Here is a 13,580-nt window from a genome sequence, read left to right as displayed (position 1 = left end):
GCCTTCCCTGTTTCCCCAGCACTGGGTGGGGTAGATGAAGGTAGAGGAGGGACAAAGTAGGTCTGGTGGGCCGCATGCCCTCAGATTGGCATCGTGAAGAGCTGGCTGCAGCCCTGGAGCCCTAAGTCCCCACAACTCCCATTAGGATGAAGGTCAGGATGCTGGAGCTCCCAGTCCCTGATGATACCACCCCTACCTCTCAAAAAGAGACAAGCCAAACTTGCCCTCCAGCATGAGGTCCCCAGACTGCCTTGAGAAAGCTCATGTGCACGTGTGCACACATGGACATCTCTTGTGCGCTTGAATCTAGAAAGGATGAGAAGAGGGGCGAGAACCCAGGACACTTGGAACATAGGGAGGACCCACCTCAGGAACAGGCCAGGGGCAGCTTTTGAAGGCCAGGGCTTCAAAAAGAACACACGAATGTTCTTCTTTTTGTAAATTTTATAAAAAACACTTCCTTGCTGGCTTCCTCAGCCCTGGGAAATCCACCCCTGCTCAGAGCCTCTGGGCCACCTCTGCTGCCTCCTGCCCCGCCTCTGCCGAGGCTCCAGTCCAGAGAAAGTTTGGTGGATGGAAGTTTTTTGTGTGTGCTTGGAGGGTCTTTTCTTTTCTTTCTTTTCCTTTAAATCACACACACACACACACACACACACACACACACACACACACACACACACACACACACACAACTTAGTCAAACTTCAGAGCTCCCTAGTGGTGAGGAGGGAGGAGAAGGGAACTTCAACCCCCCTCCAGCCTCCCACCCCCTTTCCCCAGAGTCACGTCTGACCCGTCTGGTTTCCAGGAGCAACCAGACATGATGTAACACCCAGATGAACTTGAACTTGGGGGTGTTGAGAAGAAAAACAATGGCTCTGAGCAGGGTCTGGAGCCAGCCCACTCTGCTCTGTGCCAGGGAGGCCGAGAAAGCCCTGCTGGCAGAAGGTGGGAGGGGGTGCCAGAGGAAGGGACAGCAGGGGCCTCCCCTCCCAGCACTGGGCTGGCACCGTGAGTGAGTGGGGGCTCCATTTCTCCCTCCCTCTCCCCTGCCAGTGCGCTTGCTCTGCTGCTGCTGGAACCCTTGCTCCCCGCCCTCCACCTCTCTCTCTCCCCACCCCCTCGGTTTTCCCTCCTTCACTTTCTCTGCTTGCTTGACTTGGATGTTTTGAGGCCAAGTCAGAGTTTGAGGCAAGTTTGGGAAACAATTTGTCTCTCTCTCTTTTCCCCTCACTGCCTTATATCGCAGGTGGGGTAATAAGTACTCGCGGTCCAGGGCCCTTGGCTGGTCAGGTGTGTCTGGGGATCATGGGGAAATGAAAGTTAGACACTCCAGAGCAGGAGCCTTTGGGCCTGGGGGCAGGCAGAAGGCGGTAGGGGGACAATCAGGAGTGGTTTCCACAGTAACCAATGACTTTAGCTGATCCTTGGAGCACCAGATGGAGACAGGACAATAGAATGAGGGAAGAAAAGAAAATTTTGGCAATTTTATCATTCTCTAAACAGTGCTTTTTAACTTAGTTTTAATCAATTTTGGGCCCAGCTTGGAAGGCAGGGAGAGGGTAAGCAGAGAAAGTTGGGCTGGCCTTGACAACAGACCCTTGCTCCCCAGGCCTGGGTGCAAGCCCCCCTGAGTCCCCACCCTGCTCTTGAGACTATAAAGCTGTATAGTACAGGAGCCAGCTCAGACCTTGGTATTCCCCCCTCCCCATCCTCCGTGTCCCGGGTGTCCTCCACTAGCCTGTGTCTGTTAGGGAAGCAGAGGAAGGGTGGCTCCCATGACCTGGAGCAATGACATAGGAGTCCACGCTAGCCAGCCCTTAGGTCCAGGCAAAGCCCAGAGCTAGAAGCCCAGAGCTCTGCCGACTGGCCTCCTTGTTCTGTGTGGAAGCTCAGTCCTGAGTTTCCACTTCAGCTTTCAAGGTCCTTACCTGGCTTTTAGTGAGTGGACAAGTGGGACTCTGGGCAAGCTGCCTGAGAACCGGCAGAGGGAGGCAGGCCACCTTTGCACATCCTGCAGGTACCCAGCAGGCATCACTGATAGGCAGCACCCTTTGCTGTTGCAACCTGTACCCACATTTCTGGGTGTCCATCCATTGCACCTCTGTATTCTCACCACTGGCCATATGTAGCAGTGTGCATTGAAATTAGAGAAAAGCTATGGCTGGAGAGACATGGAGAGCTCGGTAGTAGAACGCTCACCTAACATTCCTGAGGGACGAGGCTCATCTCCACACCTGACTCCACAAGTCACAGTTCAAGCGTCCATGCTCATAAACCATGGCACTATTAGTGACTGCCTCAGGCAGCACATCTCAAATATCACTGCCACAGAAGATTCTAGAGGCTCTTTGAAGATGGAACTTTATTTTGCTTTATTTGTGTATGTTTGTTCACGAGTGTGTGTAATGCCTGCATGTGGGCGTGTGCACCACTGGATGCGTGTGGAAATCAGAAGACACGTCTTTTCAGTCACTTCTCTCTTTCCACCTTTAGGCTTAGGAATTGAGTTCAGGTCCTTACATGCTGGGACTAAAGGAACAAGATACCACCTCTCCAAATCCATCGCTAATTCCTGTGTTTAATGACCCCGTTTCACACGGGCACTTAATACAGTCTCAAACCAGAGCCTGAGGGACAGAGTCCAGTGTGAGCTGATCAATATTGGAATAGTAATGTTTTACCTTTTTGATTTGGTTTTTGGTTTGGTTCTTTTGTTTGTTTGGTTGGTTTTGTTTTTTTGTTGTTGTTGTTGTTGTTGTTGTTTTTTTTTTTCTTGAGACAGGGTTTCTCTGTATAGCCCTGGCTGTCCTGGAACTCACTTTGTAGACCAGGCTGGCCTTGAACTATGAAATCCACCTGCCTCTGCCTCCCAAGTGCTGGGATTAAAGGCGTACGCCACCACTGCCCGGCATTTTTTTGCTTTTTTAAATAAGAGTTGGAACCCAGGGCCTCAGATATGCTAGACAAGGCCATACTCCTAGCCCCAATAGTGGTGGGGTTTTTATTTTTATTTTGTTTTTGAGCCAGGATATAATAGGCTGACCTCAAACTTGGTCCCTTTGTGTAGCCTCCTGTGTGTTGGAATTACTAGCAAGTTCCATCACACCTAGATCCAATAGTATTTTTTGTTTCTCTGAATTTCAAGGCAGTGCCTGACTCTGTAGCCCAGGCTGGCCTAGGACTCACTGTGAAGCCCTGTACTCAAATTACACACAATCTTCTTGCCTCTAAGTGCTGAGATTACAAAAATAAGCCACCAGTTTTGGCTTCTAATAGTGTGTTTATTTTTGAGACAGGGTGTCTCAATGTAACCCTGGTTGTCCTGGAACTCACTATGTAGACCAGGCTGGCCTCCAGCTATTGAGAGATCCACCTACTGGGATTAAAGTCATGTACTACCATGGCTGGCTCTGGCAATATTTTAAACATTGGAAATTTTCACATGAAATTCTGCCTGAATCTCTGGCTTCTTTTGAAAAGTTGGCCACTCCGGGAGCCTGGCACCTTCACCCCAATTTAACAGGCTGGACTCTACCTAGGCAGAGCACAGACATTTGCTTCCAGCCTGCTCATGGTTGGTGCACACGCAGCAAATAGGACCACAGGCTCTTACCCACTCCCTGCATCTGAGTTCTGTTGCCTGAGGACTGTGACTATAAGCAGCTCAAGGTCATACATTCTGTGTGTGCCTAGCATCAGTGTGGGCTTGAGACAAGGGTGGAATGAGGAAACATCTGGTGTGTAGAGTGTATATCTGGTGTGTGTGTGTGTGTGTGTGTGTGTGTGTGTGTGTGTGTGTGTGTGTGTGCGCGCGCGCGCGCGCGCATCTGTCTGTCTGGTACTGTAGACCCAAGTCTAGGAGATAGAGCTCCAAGATGATATCCCTAGTTGCGATATCACGGACCCTCATTTTGTTGTGATGATACTGCCAGGTACCCAAGCAAAGAAGAGGTCTGGAGAAGAGTCCTCCACTCACTCTTGGACTGGAAACCAGACTCAAGCCTTTGATGGAGGGCGTTGCCAAGCAGCCAGCCCCAGGGGTTCACCCTGTGTATACTGTGTGTTCACTGCCAGCAGGGCCCTATATACGGGAAGGCAGCGCCCCCTGCTGGCTTCCCTGGGGGAAGCAATATCCACCGTAGTGTGCTTCAGAAAGCTCCTTCCCCAGTCTGGTGCCCAAAAGGCCCACGACCGGTCAGGGTGGGTGGGCTCTGGCCCCCTCCCCCAGTCCTGGCCCTAGTAGAGCTGAAGCCATGTGGTTCCCTGCCCCCAAGTCTTTCAGCCTGAGGGACAGGACGTTGGCTGGGATGTACAGACGTGAATTTCTGCTTTTAATCCAAAGGGACAGAAAGAAAACTCAGCAAGAACTCAAGCTGGGCCACCCCCACCCTACTCCCCCAACCCCTGTGGGTACAAAAGCCCCAGCCTGGCATCCTCCCCACCTTCCAGGTTCCACACAAAAACCTAAACAATTGCAAACATGGCCAGATCCCAGGTCTGTGCCAGTGCCAGCCATGGGGGTCCCACCCGCTGGGCACCGTGCCCACGGGAAGGCCAGCTGGACTCTTGCACTGGGGTCTGGGGGGGATTCCCTCAGAGGGTGGAGAGAATGATTTGGCTTCCTCCATTGGGGTCTGATGCTCAGCACCCTGGCCCCTCTCCCGGGAGCTCACTGTAGAGGTTGGAGATCATGGGGTGGGGGGGCGGGATGAAATGGGAGTTGGGACCTGCCCCAGCTGTTCTCACGGTCGCTTTTTTTTTTTCCTGATCCCATTACAGTCCTGGTTCCTCTGATTAAGATCAACAAAGAAACAACTAAATTTAAAAAAGGAAAAAAAAAAAAGAGGTTCCTCAAAATGGGGGAGAAGAAATTTTGAGACATGGAAATATCCCCCAGCCCAGCCCCACCGAAAAGCAAAACTTAGACGTCGTCAGCCACTCAGCCCTTCCCTCCTCCAGCCCTGGTACCCCCGCGTTCCAAAGCCGCCCAGTTCTGGGAGTCCTCGGAAAGGGGTCTCAGCGGAGCTGTACACCAGCAGCCAAGCAGAAAGAAGCATGCTAAGCGGACTCTGCTAAGCAGAGGACAAACAGAAAGAAAGGATGCAACAAGACTGCCTTCCTCCTACTCAGCCTGGCCTTCCCAGGAAGGAGCAGCCAGCTCACTGGCCGGCCACCCTGGCAGTTCCTGGGGACCCCACCCTCCGCTGGACTTAAGCTTCCCAAGGAGCCCAGAGGAACAGCTCGTAACAATAGTAGACATTCGAGCTCCCCTCCGGACTTCGTCTCTTTCCCTCACCCCACCCCCCACTCCCCAACCTCTCTTGCCCTTCCTGGGAGCCTCTGCTCAGGCTTCTGGCCCCAGCTGCTCTGGACCAGGCTAGGGCGTTCCCGGGTAGGTAAGGGATGCTTCTTAGAGCTAACTGAATTCAGCCTGAGTCCAGAATAGAGGGTGTTCTGCCACCCCATTTTGAACCGCCCGGGCAGTTCTCGGGCTGGACACCCTCTGTACAGCACACAGGAAAGTCAGAATGCTCTGGACTGGACGCCCAGCCCAGCATAGGCACCTTCTTCCACGCCCGCAGGACGCAAGGGCTGCTGCCCTCTGCCACGCCCCTAGTGAAGGGAGTCGGCCCCAGGTCGCCCCGCACCCCAGCCCTGCATGCAGGTGCCCTTGCTCCGCCCCTCTGCCCTGCCCCTGCCCTTGCTGCACACAGCCCTCCAGGGGCCGGCTGAGAGTGGAGCAGAAAGGGCCCCCGGAGCTGAGCGAGGAGGACAAGGCAGCCTCCACCTGCGCTAGGTAGGCGTCCTGCTCTCGAGACTTTGAGTTCCTGTGGAGGGTGGGGGGTGTCATCCTTTTAAAAGAGTGTTCTGGAGCTTTCTGGTCCCCTTCCCTTCCCACCACGCCCCGTGGCCACTTCTCCCTAGATTTTAGCTGTAATGTCTTTCCTCTTTATTTAGGGGTGGGGCAGTCATTGTTTGGGTCTTTCGCTGTTTGCAGTTGGGAACTCCTCTGTTTGAGCAACTTGGGAACAATTTCGTAACACACCACAGGAAGCAGTTCTCCTCCCAGCCCCCTCCTCCAGTAAGGGATGGCGGAGGCTTGTCCAGAGGGTCTTGAGAAGCCCCCTGGGAGGGAGGGGAACGCGAGCACGCCAGACCCCCTGCAGGGTGACTGGGCCCCTCTGGCTTGTCTTTCTGTGCCTTAGTCCTCCTTCCCTGCATCTCCCCTCCCAGGCCCGTTCTCAAGGCCATGCGCCTCTCTCCGGTATGAAAACACAAAGCACAGGTCAGGATCTTCCGAAAGTCGGTCCAACATTGCACCACGTGGGGGTGGGTTGTGGGCTTTATTTATTGAGAATCTAGTTGGTGAGGCTGCGGCCCTGAACAGGAGAATGGCCGCTAGCAGGGAGCTCGGGGCTGCGAGGCGGCTGTCCCTGCGTTCTGTGTGGAAGTTGAGCGAAGCCCTCCCCTGCGGCGTCGAGGGCCAGGCCGGGGTGGACGTCCAGCGGGGGGAGGCCTCCCTGTGCGAGGGGAGGGAGCCCCAGGGTGGGGGGCCGGGCGGGCCGGGCGTGACGCGCGGTCAAAGTGCAATGATTTTTCAGTTCGGTTGGCTAAACAGGGTCAGAGCTAAGAGCTAGCGAAAGAGGGTCCCTGCCCGGCCGCGTGCGCCTCTTCGGTCGGTCGAGGACAGTCGGGCTGTGGGCGCTGTGGGATTGCGGGGCACACGCCCCGGGCGAGGTCAGAAGCTGCAGGCCAGCTGGGCCGGGGCCCAAGGTGCCCGAGAGAGGTACCCTCGGGAGGACTGGGGTGGGGGTGGTGCTCCTTTCCCAAGTGGTGGTGTGAGGGGCAGGCAGGCAGGGACGATGAGGGCGACAGATGTGGGGACGTGTTTAGGAGAGGAAACAACCCACAAAAAAATATAGGGGAAATTAACCTTTTTTTTTTTATTGAACCAAGTGCAATGCATCAGAGAGTTTTCCTATCTTTGTATGTTAAGAGATTAAGAAAAAAAATTCTATTTTTGTTGTAATGTCCTCGCGGCTCTGGGGACGCTAAAAGAACTGGGCCTGCCCTGCCCTTAGCGGGGATGAAAGCTGAGTGTTTTCCTTTTTTTTGTTTTTTTTTTTGTTTGTTTTCCTTTTTGATAGTTTTCTGGGTTTTTGTTTGTTGGTTTGGTTGGTTGGTTTTTTTTTTGTTTTTTTTTTTTTGTTTTGCCTTTTTTCCTGCGTTGACGAGGATAATCTGGGGTTTAAATTTGTTTCGTCGTTCGGTTTCGGTGGGAGGGCTGAAGAAAACGTTTAAAAACACCTCGACATTAAAAAAAAAAAACCAACACAAGATCAAAAGGAAAAGGACGAGAGAAAATTATTTTTAAGATAATTAAACATAAAAACCCTGGTGCTTATTACATTATAAAGTACGTTTTTAAAAACCCACAAACTATTATACATACGTTTATGAATCAATTAAATACTCTGCACTTGTTAGGAACACGCATATCCCTTCTTTGTTGAGTTTAACGGAACGGGACAGCGGCGTGCGCCCCGCGGCTGGGCTGCTCTGGCCGCGGGTCTCCCCAGGCGCTCCCCCCTTCCTCGCCCCCTCCCCCTCCGGGCACTGGGGCGCGGCGGGGGTCCCCGGCCCCCTCCCCCGCAGAGGTCAATGCCAACGAACAAACGTCCCTTTTCCCTCCCTCCCCACTCCGAGCGCCCTTCTTTGAGCCAGACGCCAACTTGACCCTCACCAGCATTAATCAGGAGCGCGCTCAGCAAGTTGGTAGTTTCCTCCCCGACCCCTTCCCACGTAACACCACTATTCCCCCTCCCTCCGGGAGGTTCGATGCTCCAGGACAGGTCCAGCCACGCTGACAGGTCGATTTGCCCAGGCCCGCGCCCGCACGCACGCACGCACATAGCCCGGCACACACCCCCACCCTACCCCGCAACCAGCCCTGTCGACTGCCTTACACACCCGCCCCCGCGCTGGCCGGCCGACCTAGTGCCTTGTTCTCACCCCCGTGCTGGCGGAGCGGACGCCGCGCTCTGGGTCCCAGAGGGGCCGGGTGGCTCAGACGACCCACCGTTTCCCCCAACCCGACCGTACTGAACGGACCCCCCACGAGAGAAAAAAAAAAGGAGCAATAAAGTTATGAGAACTTTGTCCCCCAATCGAGAGCCCTAGGGGCACCCCAGCCCCACCTCTGCTCCCTCCCACCCCATCCACCCTCGGGGCGTCCCACTCTGCGCAAGCCAGCTGGGGCCAACCCCTGCTTTGGCCCCTCTTGGGAGATCCGTGCGCCCCATCAGCACCAGCATCGCGGACCGCAAAGGCCGCCCGTCCCGTCAAACAAGTTTCTTCTTAGGCTAAGAAACGCAGTATATACGAGTATCTCTATATATATATAGTACTAATGGATTTGGTGTGCTTCCCCCTTAGCGTCCCTTCCCTCTGCTCCTCTTTCAGCCTGGTCTCCCTTCTCTGCCCTCCAATTCCCCTCCCCCGTCTCTGCACTGAGATACATAAGAAACAAGGGTAGTTTACTGTCTGTTTTGTTTTCTGGGTTTTCAGTGTCCTAGCGGAATGCAAGTAGGCAGCCAGCCCGTCTGTCCCCTCTCCGCCCGCCCCGCCCCGCCCCACCCCAGTCACTGCGCTTCTGTTATACCATCTTTGCCTGACTCTCTTCGGCTTCTCCATTGAATGGCTAATGTGTATGTGAAATAAAGAAATAAAGAAAAACAAATGCAAGAGTGCCTGAGTCTTCGTTGTCGCGGTTAACAGGATCATGGATCAAGCGCAACCAGTTGGGCTTCATGGGGTAGGTCCTCCCACACACTTGTCTAGGGTCTTCCCGCCTCCAGCAGGGGGCGCCGATGAGAAGCGCGGAGGCTTCCAGACCCTTCCCTACCTCCCTCAGGACCTCTGGGATCCCATGGCTACTTGGCCTTGTCGATTCTCTGGCCTCGGCCCTGGCAAGAGGACACTGGCAAAGCCACTGCAAGTAGCCTGTGGGAGATTTTTCTTAAAAGTCTGGGGATCCCTGGCGTCGCCGGTCACCCTTCCAGAGCTACAGGGCGTTTCCTCATCTGGGCGACCTGAGATCCTTTTACAGGGAGTTCACTGAACAGCAGGTGAGGCGCCTCTGCCTTGGGTCACCGCACCTCAGGACTCAGGGACGTCTGCTCCAACTTGATGGGTCTCACTGACCCATTGGGGTCGCCATCACAGTCCCCAGGAAGCACGGGCTGTGAGCGTGCAGCCTCTACTCTGTGCCCGGCCCCGAAGCGTGCGCTGCCCTCCACGCCCCTGCGCGCAGGTGGCTTGCGGGACCCGGGAGCGCTGGGGCCGGAGGTCAGCACAGCCGTTTGGTCTCGCAGCAGCCGCACCAGGAAGCCTATATACTTCATGGCCAGGCGCAGCACCTCGTTCTTGCTCAGCTTCCGGTCGGGCGGGTGGGTGGGCAGCAGCTTCCTGAGCTCTGCGAAGGCGCCGTTAACGTGCTGCTGCCGCCAGCGCTCACGGCTGTTGGTGAACACTCGCCGAGCCACCTTCTGGGGTTGGTGCCCTGAGGACCCAAGGGATAGCATCAGCGTAGAGGACAGAGGGCGCCCACTGCTGTCCTCACTGAACACCACTAGCACCCACGTGGGGCTTGAACCCAGACTGTGGGCTGTGTAGACATCGGAACTGCTGAGTCTGATTAAGCCTTGATGACAGCGATGTGATCCCTTGAGAGGTCCATGCTGTGGTTTCATTCCTAGCAAGTGTATTTCTGGGTTCTCAAAGGTCCTGTTCTTGCCGGCTGTGGGCCTGAGGGTGACTGGTGACCTATCTGATGGCTGTGGTTGTGTGGGATCATGCGATGTGGTTGTGGCTGTTGTATGTGTGGCTGGGGTTCTGAGGTTGACTGTGGTCTCATAGCTCTGTGTGATCCTAACCCAAGGTTGTCTCTCATGACTGTGTTCTCAAGGGTTGGGGAGTGTCATCTTGTGGCTGCCATATCCTATTGTGGCCATGTCTCTGGTTATAATGCTTGCTTGTTGGGGACTCACATAGCCCAGGTTGGCTTCTGAACTGGTTCTCCTGTGTCAGTCTGGATTACAGGGTAATCCCCCAAGCTAGGCTCCGTACTGTAGTCTTGCATTAGCTATCACTTGTGTGAGTTGTCCTGTGTTGGGGTGTATGTGAACTTCCCAAAATACTTCTTCCTGTGGCAGAGTACAGGCCAATCAGACATGAGCTGCAGGCACCCCACAAGTACACACCGAGACACAAACTCACCGTCAGCCAAGTCCAGCTCACTATGGCTTGGTCTGCGCTTCAGCCGGCTGTTAGGGAAGATGCTGAAGGGTCCTGCTGGCCCAATGTAGACACTGTAAGGGGTTGTGGGTCATGAACACTTTGTAGGCAAAGACCCTGGCCCCCAAACCTAAGCACTGCCCATAGTCCGAGCTGCCCACTGACCTGTTGAGGAAGGGGTGAGGGTGGTAATGTACAGCCAGGGTAGGTGGAGCTCTTCCCAAGGCAGTTAGCTGCAGCAAGGAGGGCCGAAAGGCACTGAGCTCTGTGGTGGGCATGGCTGCCCCTATGGGCCTGGTGTGTCCCAGGTTTATCACTGGCACGCCGGGAGGCAACCAGGGAGTGCACGTGTTTCGGTGGTCCACCTCCTCTGTAGAAAGGGGCCCAGGTGAGGCCGGCTTAGAGGGAGGGGCAGGTGCTGGGCTGGAGGCACATACCATCTCAGTTTTCTCAGTCATGGCGGAACCCACCTCTGCTCTGGCCTGGGGCGGGCACATGGACCCCACGGATAGAATGCTAACCTGTGGGAGAGAGTGAAGTTAAGGGGAAGGAAGGCCAAAGACCATCTTTCTCCCACCTGTTTAACCTGAGCTTTTCAATGTAAGAGCACCCTTAGGCGAGAAAGGGATTGGGGGTTCAATAATCAAAGGTAGAAAAGTGGTCCTAGAAACTGCTAGGACCTAAAAGGAGGGCCTCCTCCACAAGAGGGGAGCCTCCTCCACAAGAGGGGGTGTCTATCAGATACTAGGCAGCGTTGACCCTATGAATTGTTTGTAATGGGCATCTTCAGTCTCTGAACTAGTTCCCATCTTTCAGAATCTCTCCTACCTGCAGCTGGGAATAAGATAGGAATCTCCGGACTAACTCTAAGACCTCCTAAGTCTCCAAGAGTCACCCTCTGCCACCTCTCCATGGCTATTCCAGGGGCCTCTACCCTTGCTGAAAGTTCCTCTTACTGGCCCCCAACCCCATCAGCACCCTACTTACCACGTTTGCTGGGCTCTAAGGTCTGGGGTATCCTGCCAGTGTGTGACTTCCCACATTGCTGCCCTGTTTTCCCCAACTGAGGACATTTCAGTGCCTCCTCACTTCCAGTGAATGAATAAATAAATGAAGTAACAAACACCGAATACAGGCACAGACACTCCTTAATGTTTAAAGCGTCTTTCTTACCCTGTAGCAGTTTCCACAGCTTGGAGAACCCGGCTGTGTGGTCAGGTTTGTCAGTCCAGGTCAGGAGACAGTTTCCACTGTCCAGTTCGGCCGGTGTGCTCCAGGTAATCCCTCCCGTTGGGCCTCAGAGCTGGGCTGCGCCACCTCCCGGGCTCCGGAGGGCCTGAGTAGCTTCGGAGGCGTCGTGGTGGGTACCTCCAAGAGAAAGTGAGCTGCTCCTGGACCGACCCGCCCTTTCCCCCGCCCCCGACAGCCTGGCTTCCTCCCTCTTACCCGCTGGCGCAGAGGCCAGAGGATGCTGGGCCTGTGCAGATAAGGGTCTGGCTGCCTGGCCGCGGCTGATAAGAAGCAATGCTGACCCCGGAGGAAACCAGCGGGCAGGGATCACGGAGCGCGCACCTCCTGATCCACCCCGGCTAGTCACCCTTCGGGGTTTGCTGCTCCCACAGCACTGGAAGACCCCCCAACCCTCAGGAGCCCAGCGCCAAACGTGTGCAAAGGGGAAAGGTGGCAAGGCTGCCTCTGATGTCCTCTGAGGTTGGTCTAGCTTTGAACCCCACCCCCTATGCTGATGGGGGTGGAAGGGGCCCCTTTCCGGTCCTCTGAGGCCCCATGACCCATGAGCCTCAGCCTAGTTCCTCTTTTTTTACAGATCCCCCTGTGGACTGCACCCCCCCCCCCCACACACACACCCAGGAATAGGGCTCCGGAAGGAGACAATTCTGGTAATGTGGCCTTGCCGTGTCCTGACACCGAGGTGCAGGTGTCCCGAACCTGTGGCACTGCTAACGTATTTCCAAGCCCAGGCGGGTGAGATGAGTGTCAAAGCCATATCTGAGTTTCCCAGAAGTTGCTCCCAAGTTCCCCAAGATGCTACTCAGCCATACCACAACTAGGTGGTATCCCTCACTGCCAGGTATTCTGGAGTGATCTTCTGAATTCTGGAAACCTAGAGACTGGAGAGATGGCTTCGTGGCTAACAGCACATGTTGGTTTTGTAAAGGGCTCACACTTTGTTATGGCTCACAACCATAACTAACCCCAGTTCTTTTTTTTTTTTTTTTAAGATTTATTATATGTAAGTACACTGTCTTCAGACACTCCAGAAGAGGGCATCAGATTTTGTTACAGATGGTTGTGGGCCACCATGTGGTTGCTGGGATTTGAACTCTGGACCTTCGGAAGAGCAACCGGCATTCTTAACCACTGAGCCATCTCGCCAGCCCCCCCCTAGCCCCAGTTCTAAGAAATGTGACATCTTAACTCTGAGGGCACCAGACTTGCACATGGTGCACATACATGCATGCAGGAAAAAGTCAAAGAAAAAAAATCCGTATAAAAGTTACAAAAATCCTGGGACCCCAGCTGTAAGCTCCAAAAGGGCCAGGCATGTTGATCCCAACAGTTGAATCTCTTGAGTTCAAGGCTAGCCTGGTCTAAATATTGAGTTTCAGTAGTCGGGTCTATGTAGAGACTCTGCCTCCTCCCAAAAAGGGGAGGGGGACTTCCAAGATGAGCTGAATCCCAGGCACTCCAGGAGGCTTGTCCCCTGTATCTGGTTAATTGTGGGCACACCCAGAGAGGGGCTCAGTGGCCATGCAGACTCATCAAAGTGCTTAAGCCAAAGACCCAGTTACCCACCCTAGTGACTCCTCTAGCACAGCTTGCTACAGTGGGCTTCACTTTCTGACTGATGGTGATGGGTGCATGTGCTGGGAGAGATTCTGCCCCAGGACTCTCCCCTAACATTAATAATCCTCTACTCTAGGGGGAGGGGAGAGAACGTCTCTTCATTGGGTGTCTCAGCAGCCGCCTGTGTTCTGAGAGCATACTCCTATTGAGGAGCAAGCAGGACAGGAAGCACCTGGTCTGGAGCGGATGCACAGAATGCCTGGTTCCGGTTTGGCTTCCGCCACTACACCAACTGCAGACAGCTGAGCCCAAGAAACCAGGCAATAGGATTGAGACTGCAGTGGGATTTGCGAGCACTGGGGAAGTGGAGGAAATGCCTGGATAGCTGGAAGAGGGGAGGCAGCCTGTTTGCAGATGCCGCCCTGTGGCCACCTGATGAACTGCTCTCCTGAGCAGCCAGAGCAGTTTCCATGTCA

General features: G+C 54.5%; 2 protein-coding genes across 32 annotated transcripts in view; one reads left to right on the top strand and one right to left on the bottom strand.

The window, feature by feature from the left end:
- Nfix (nuclear factor I/X) overlaps positions 1–8,748 on the top strand; it is a 96,527-nt gene extending 87,779 nt beyond the window's left edge. For 16 of the 29 annotated variants that reach the window (NM_010906.4, NM_001081982.3, NM_001371053.1 and 13 more), the window contains one exon: positions 4,783–8,748. Coding sequence is in view for 16 of the 29 variants with exons in the window: in NM_001371053.1 (NP_001357982.1) it covers positions 4,783–4,797 (15 nt within the window). In the remaining 13 variants the exon portion in view is untranslated. The remainder of the gene's footprint in view (positions 1–4,782) is intronic. The other 13 variants (XM_030243346.1, XM_030243342.1, XM_006530758.4 and 10 more) reach the window with 1 other exon arrangement.
- Positions 8,744–12,037, bottom strand: Lyl1 (lymphoblastomic leukemia 1). Of its 3 annotated transcripts, none has more exons than XM_006530744.3 (5): positions 11,746–12,037; positions 11,473–11,667; positions 10,465–10,820; positions 10,282–10,373; positions 8,744–9,565 (listed from the first exon to the last, which is right to left on the bottom strand). In XM_006530744.3, the coding sequence occupies exons 3-5, from the start codon at positions 10,794–10,796 to the stop codon at positions 9,153–9,155; spliced, it is 837 nt and encodes a 278-aa protein (XP_006530807.1). In that variant the 5' UTR covers positions 10,797–10,820; positions 11,473–11,667; positions 11,746–12,037; the 3' UTR covers positions 8,744–9,152. The 3 variants fall into 3 exon arrangements, with proteins under 3 accessions (XP_006530807.1, NP_032561.2, XP_006530808.1); XM_006530745.3 differs by having other exon boundaries at positions 8,746–9,565; positions 10,465–10,669; positions 10,770–10,820; positions 11,473–12,037; NM_008535.2 differs by having other exon boundaries at positions 11,473–12,003.
- Between the last annotated feature and the right edge of the window lie 1,543 nt (positions 12,038–13,580).

Source organism: Mus musculus, chromosome 8, assembly GCF_000001635.26.
Source record: "Mus musculus strain C57BL/6J chromosome 8, GRCm38.p6 C57BL/6J".
NCBI classification, from domain to species: domain Eukaryota; kingdom Metazoa; phylum Chordata; class Mammalia; order Rodentia; family Muridae; genus Mus; species Mus musculus.
This window is presented reverse-complemented; position numbering and strand designations above follow the sequence as displayed.

Excerpts from the sequence above, each read along its gene's own strand:
- Lyl1 (XM_006530744.3), bottom strand. The coding sequence starts at position 10,796 with ATGTGCCCGCCCCAGGCCAGAGCAGAGGTGGGTTCCGCCATGACTGAG. Across the intron at positions 10,374-10,464 it reads CCTCACCCCTTCCTCAACAG|TGTCTACATTGGGCCAGCAG; the intron begins GTCAGTGGGCAG and ends AACCCCTTACAG. Across the intron at positions 9,566-10,281 it reads TGAGCTGGACTTGGCTGACG|GGCACCAACCCCAGAAGGTG; the intron begins GTGAGTTTGTGT and ends TTGGGTCCTCAG.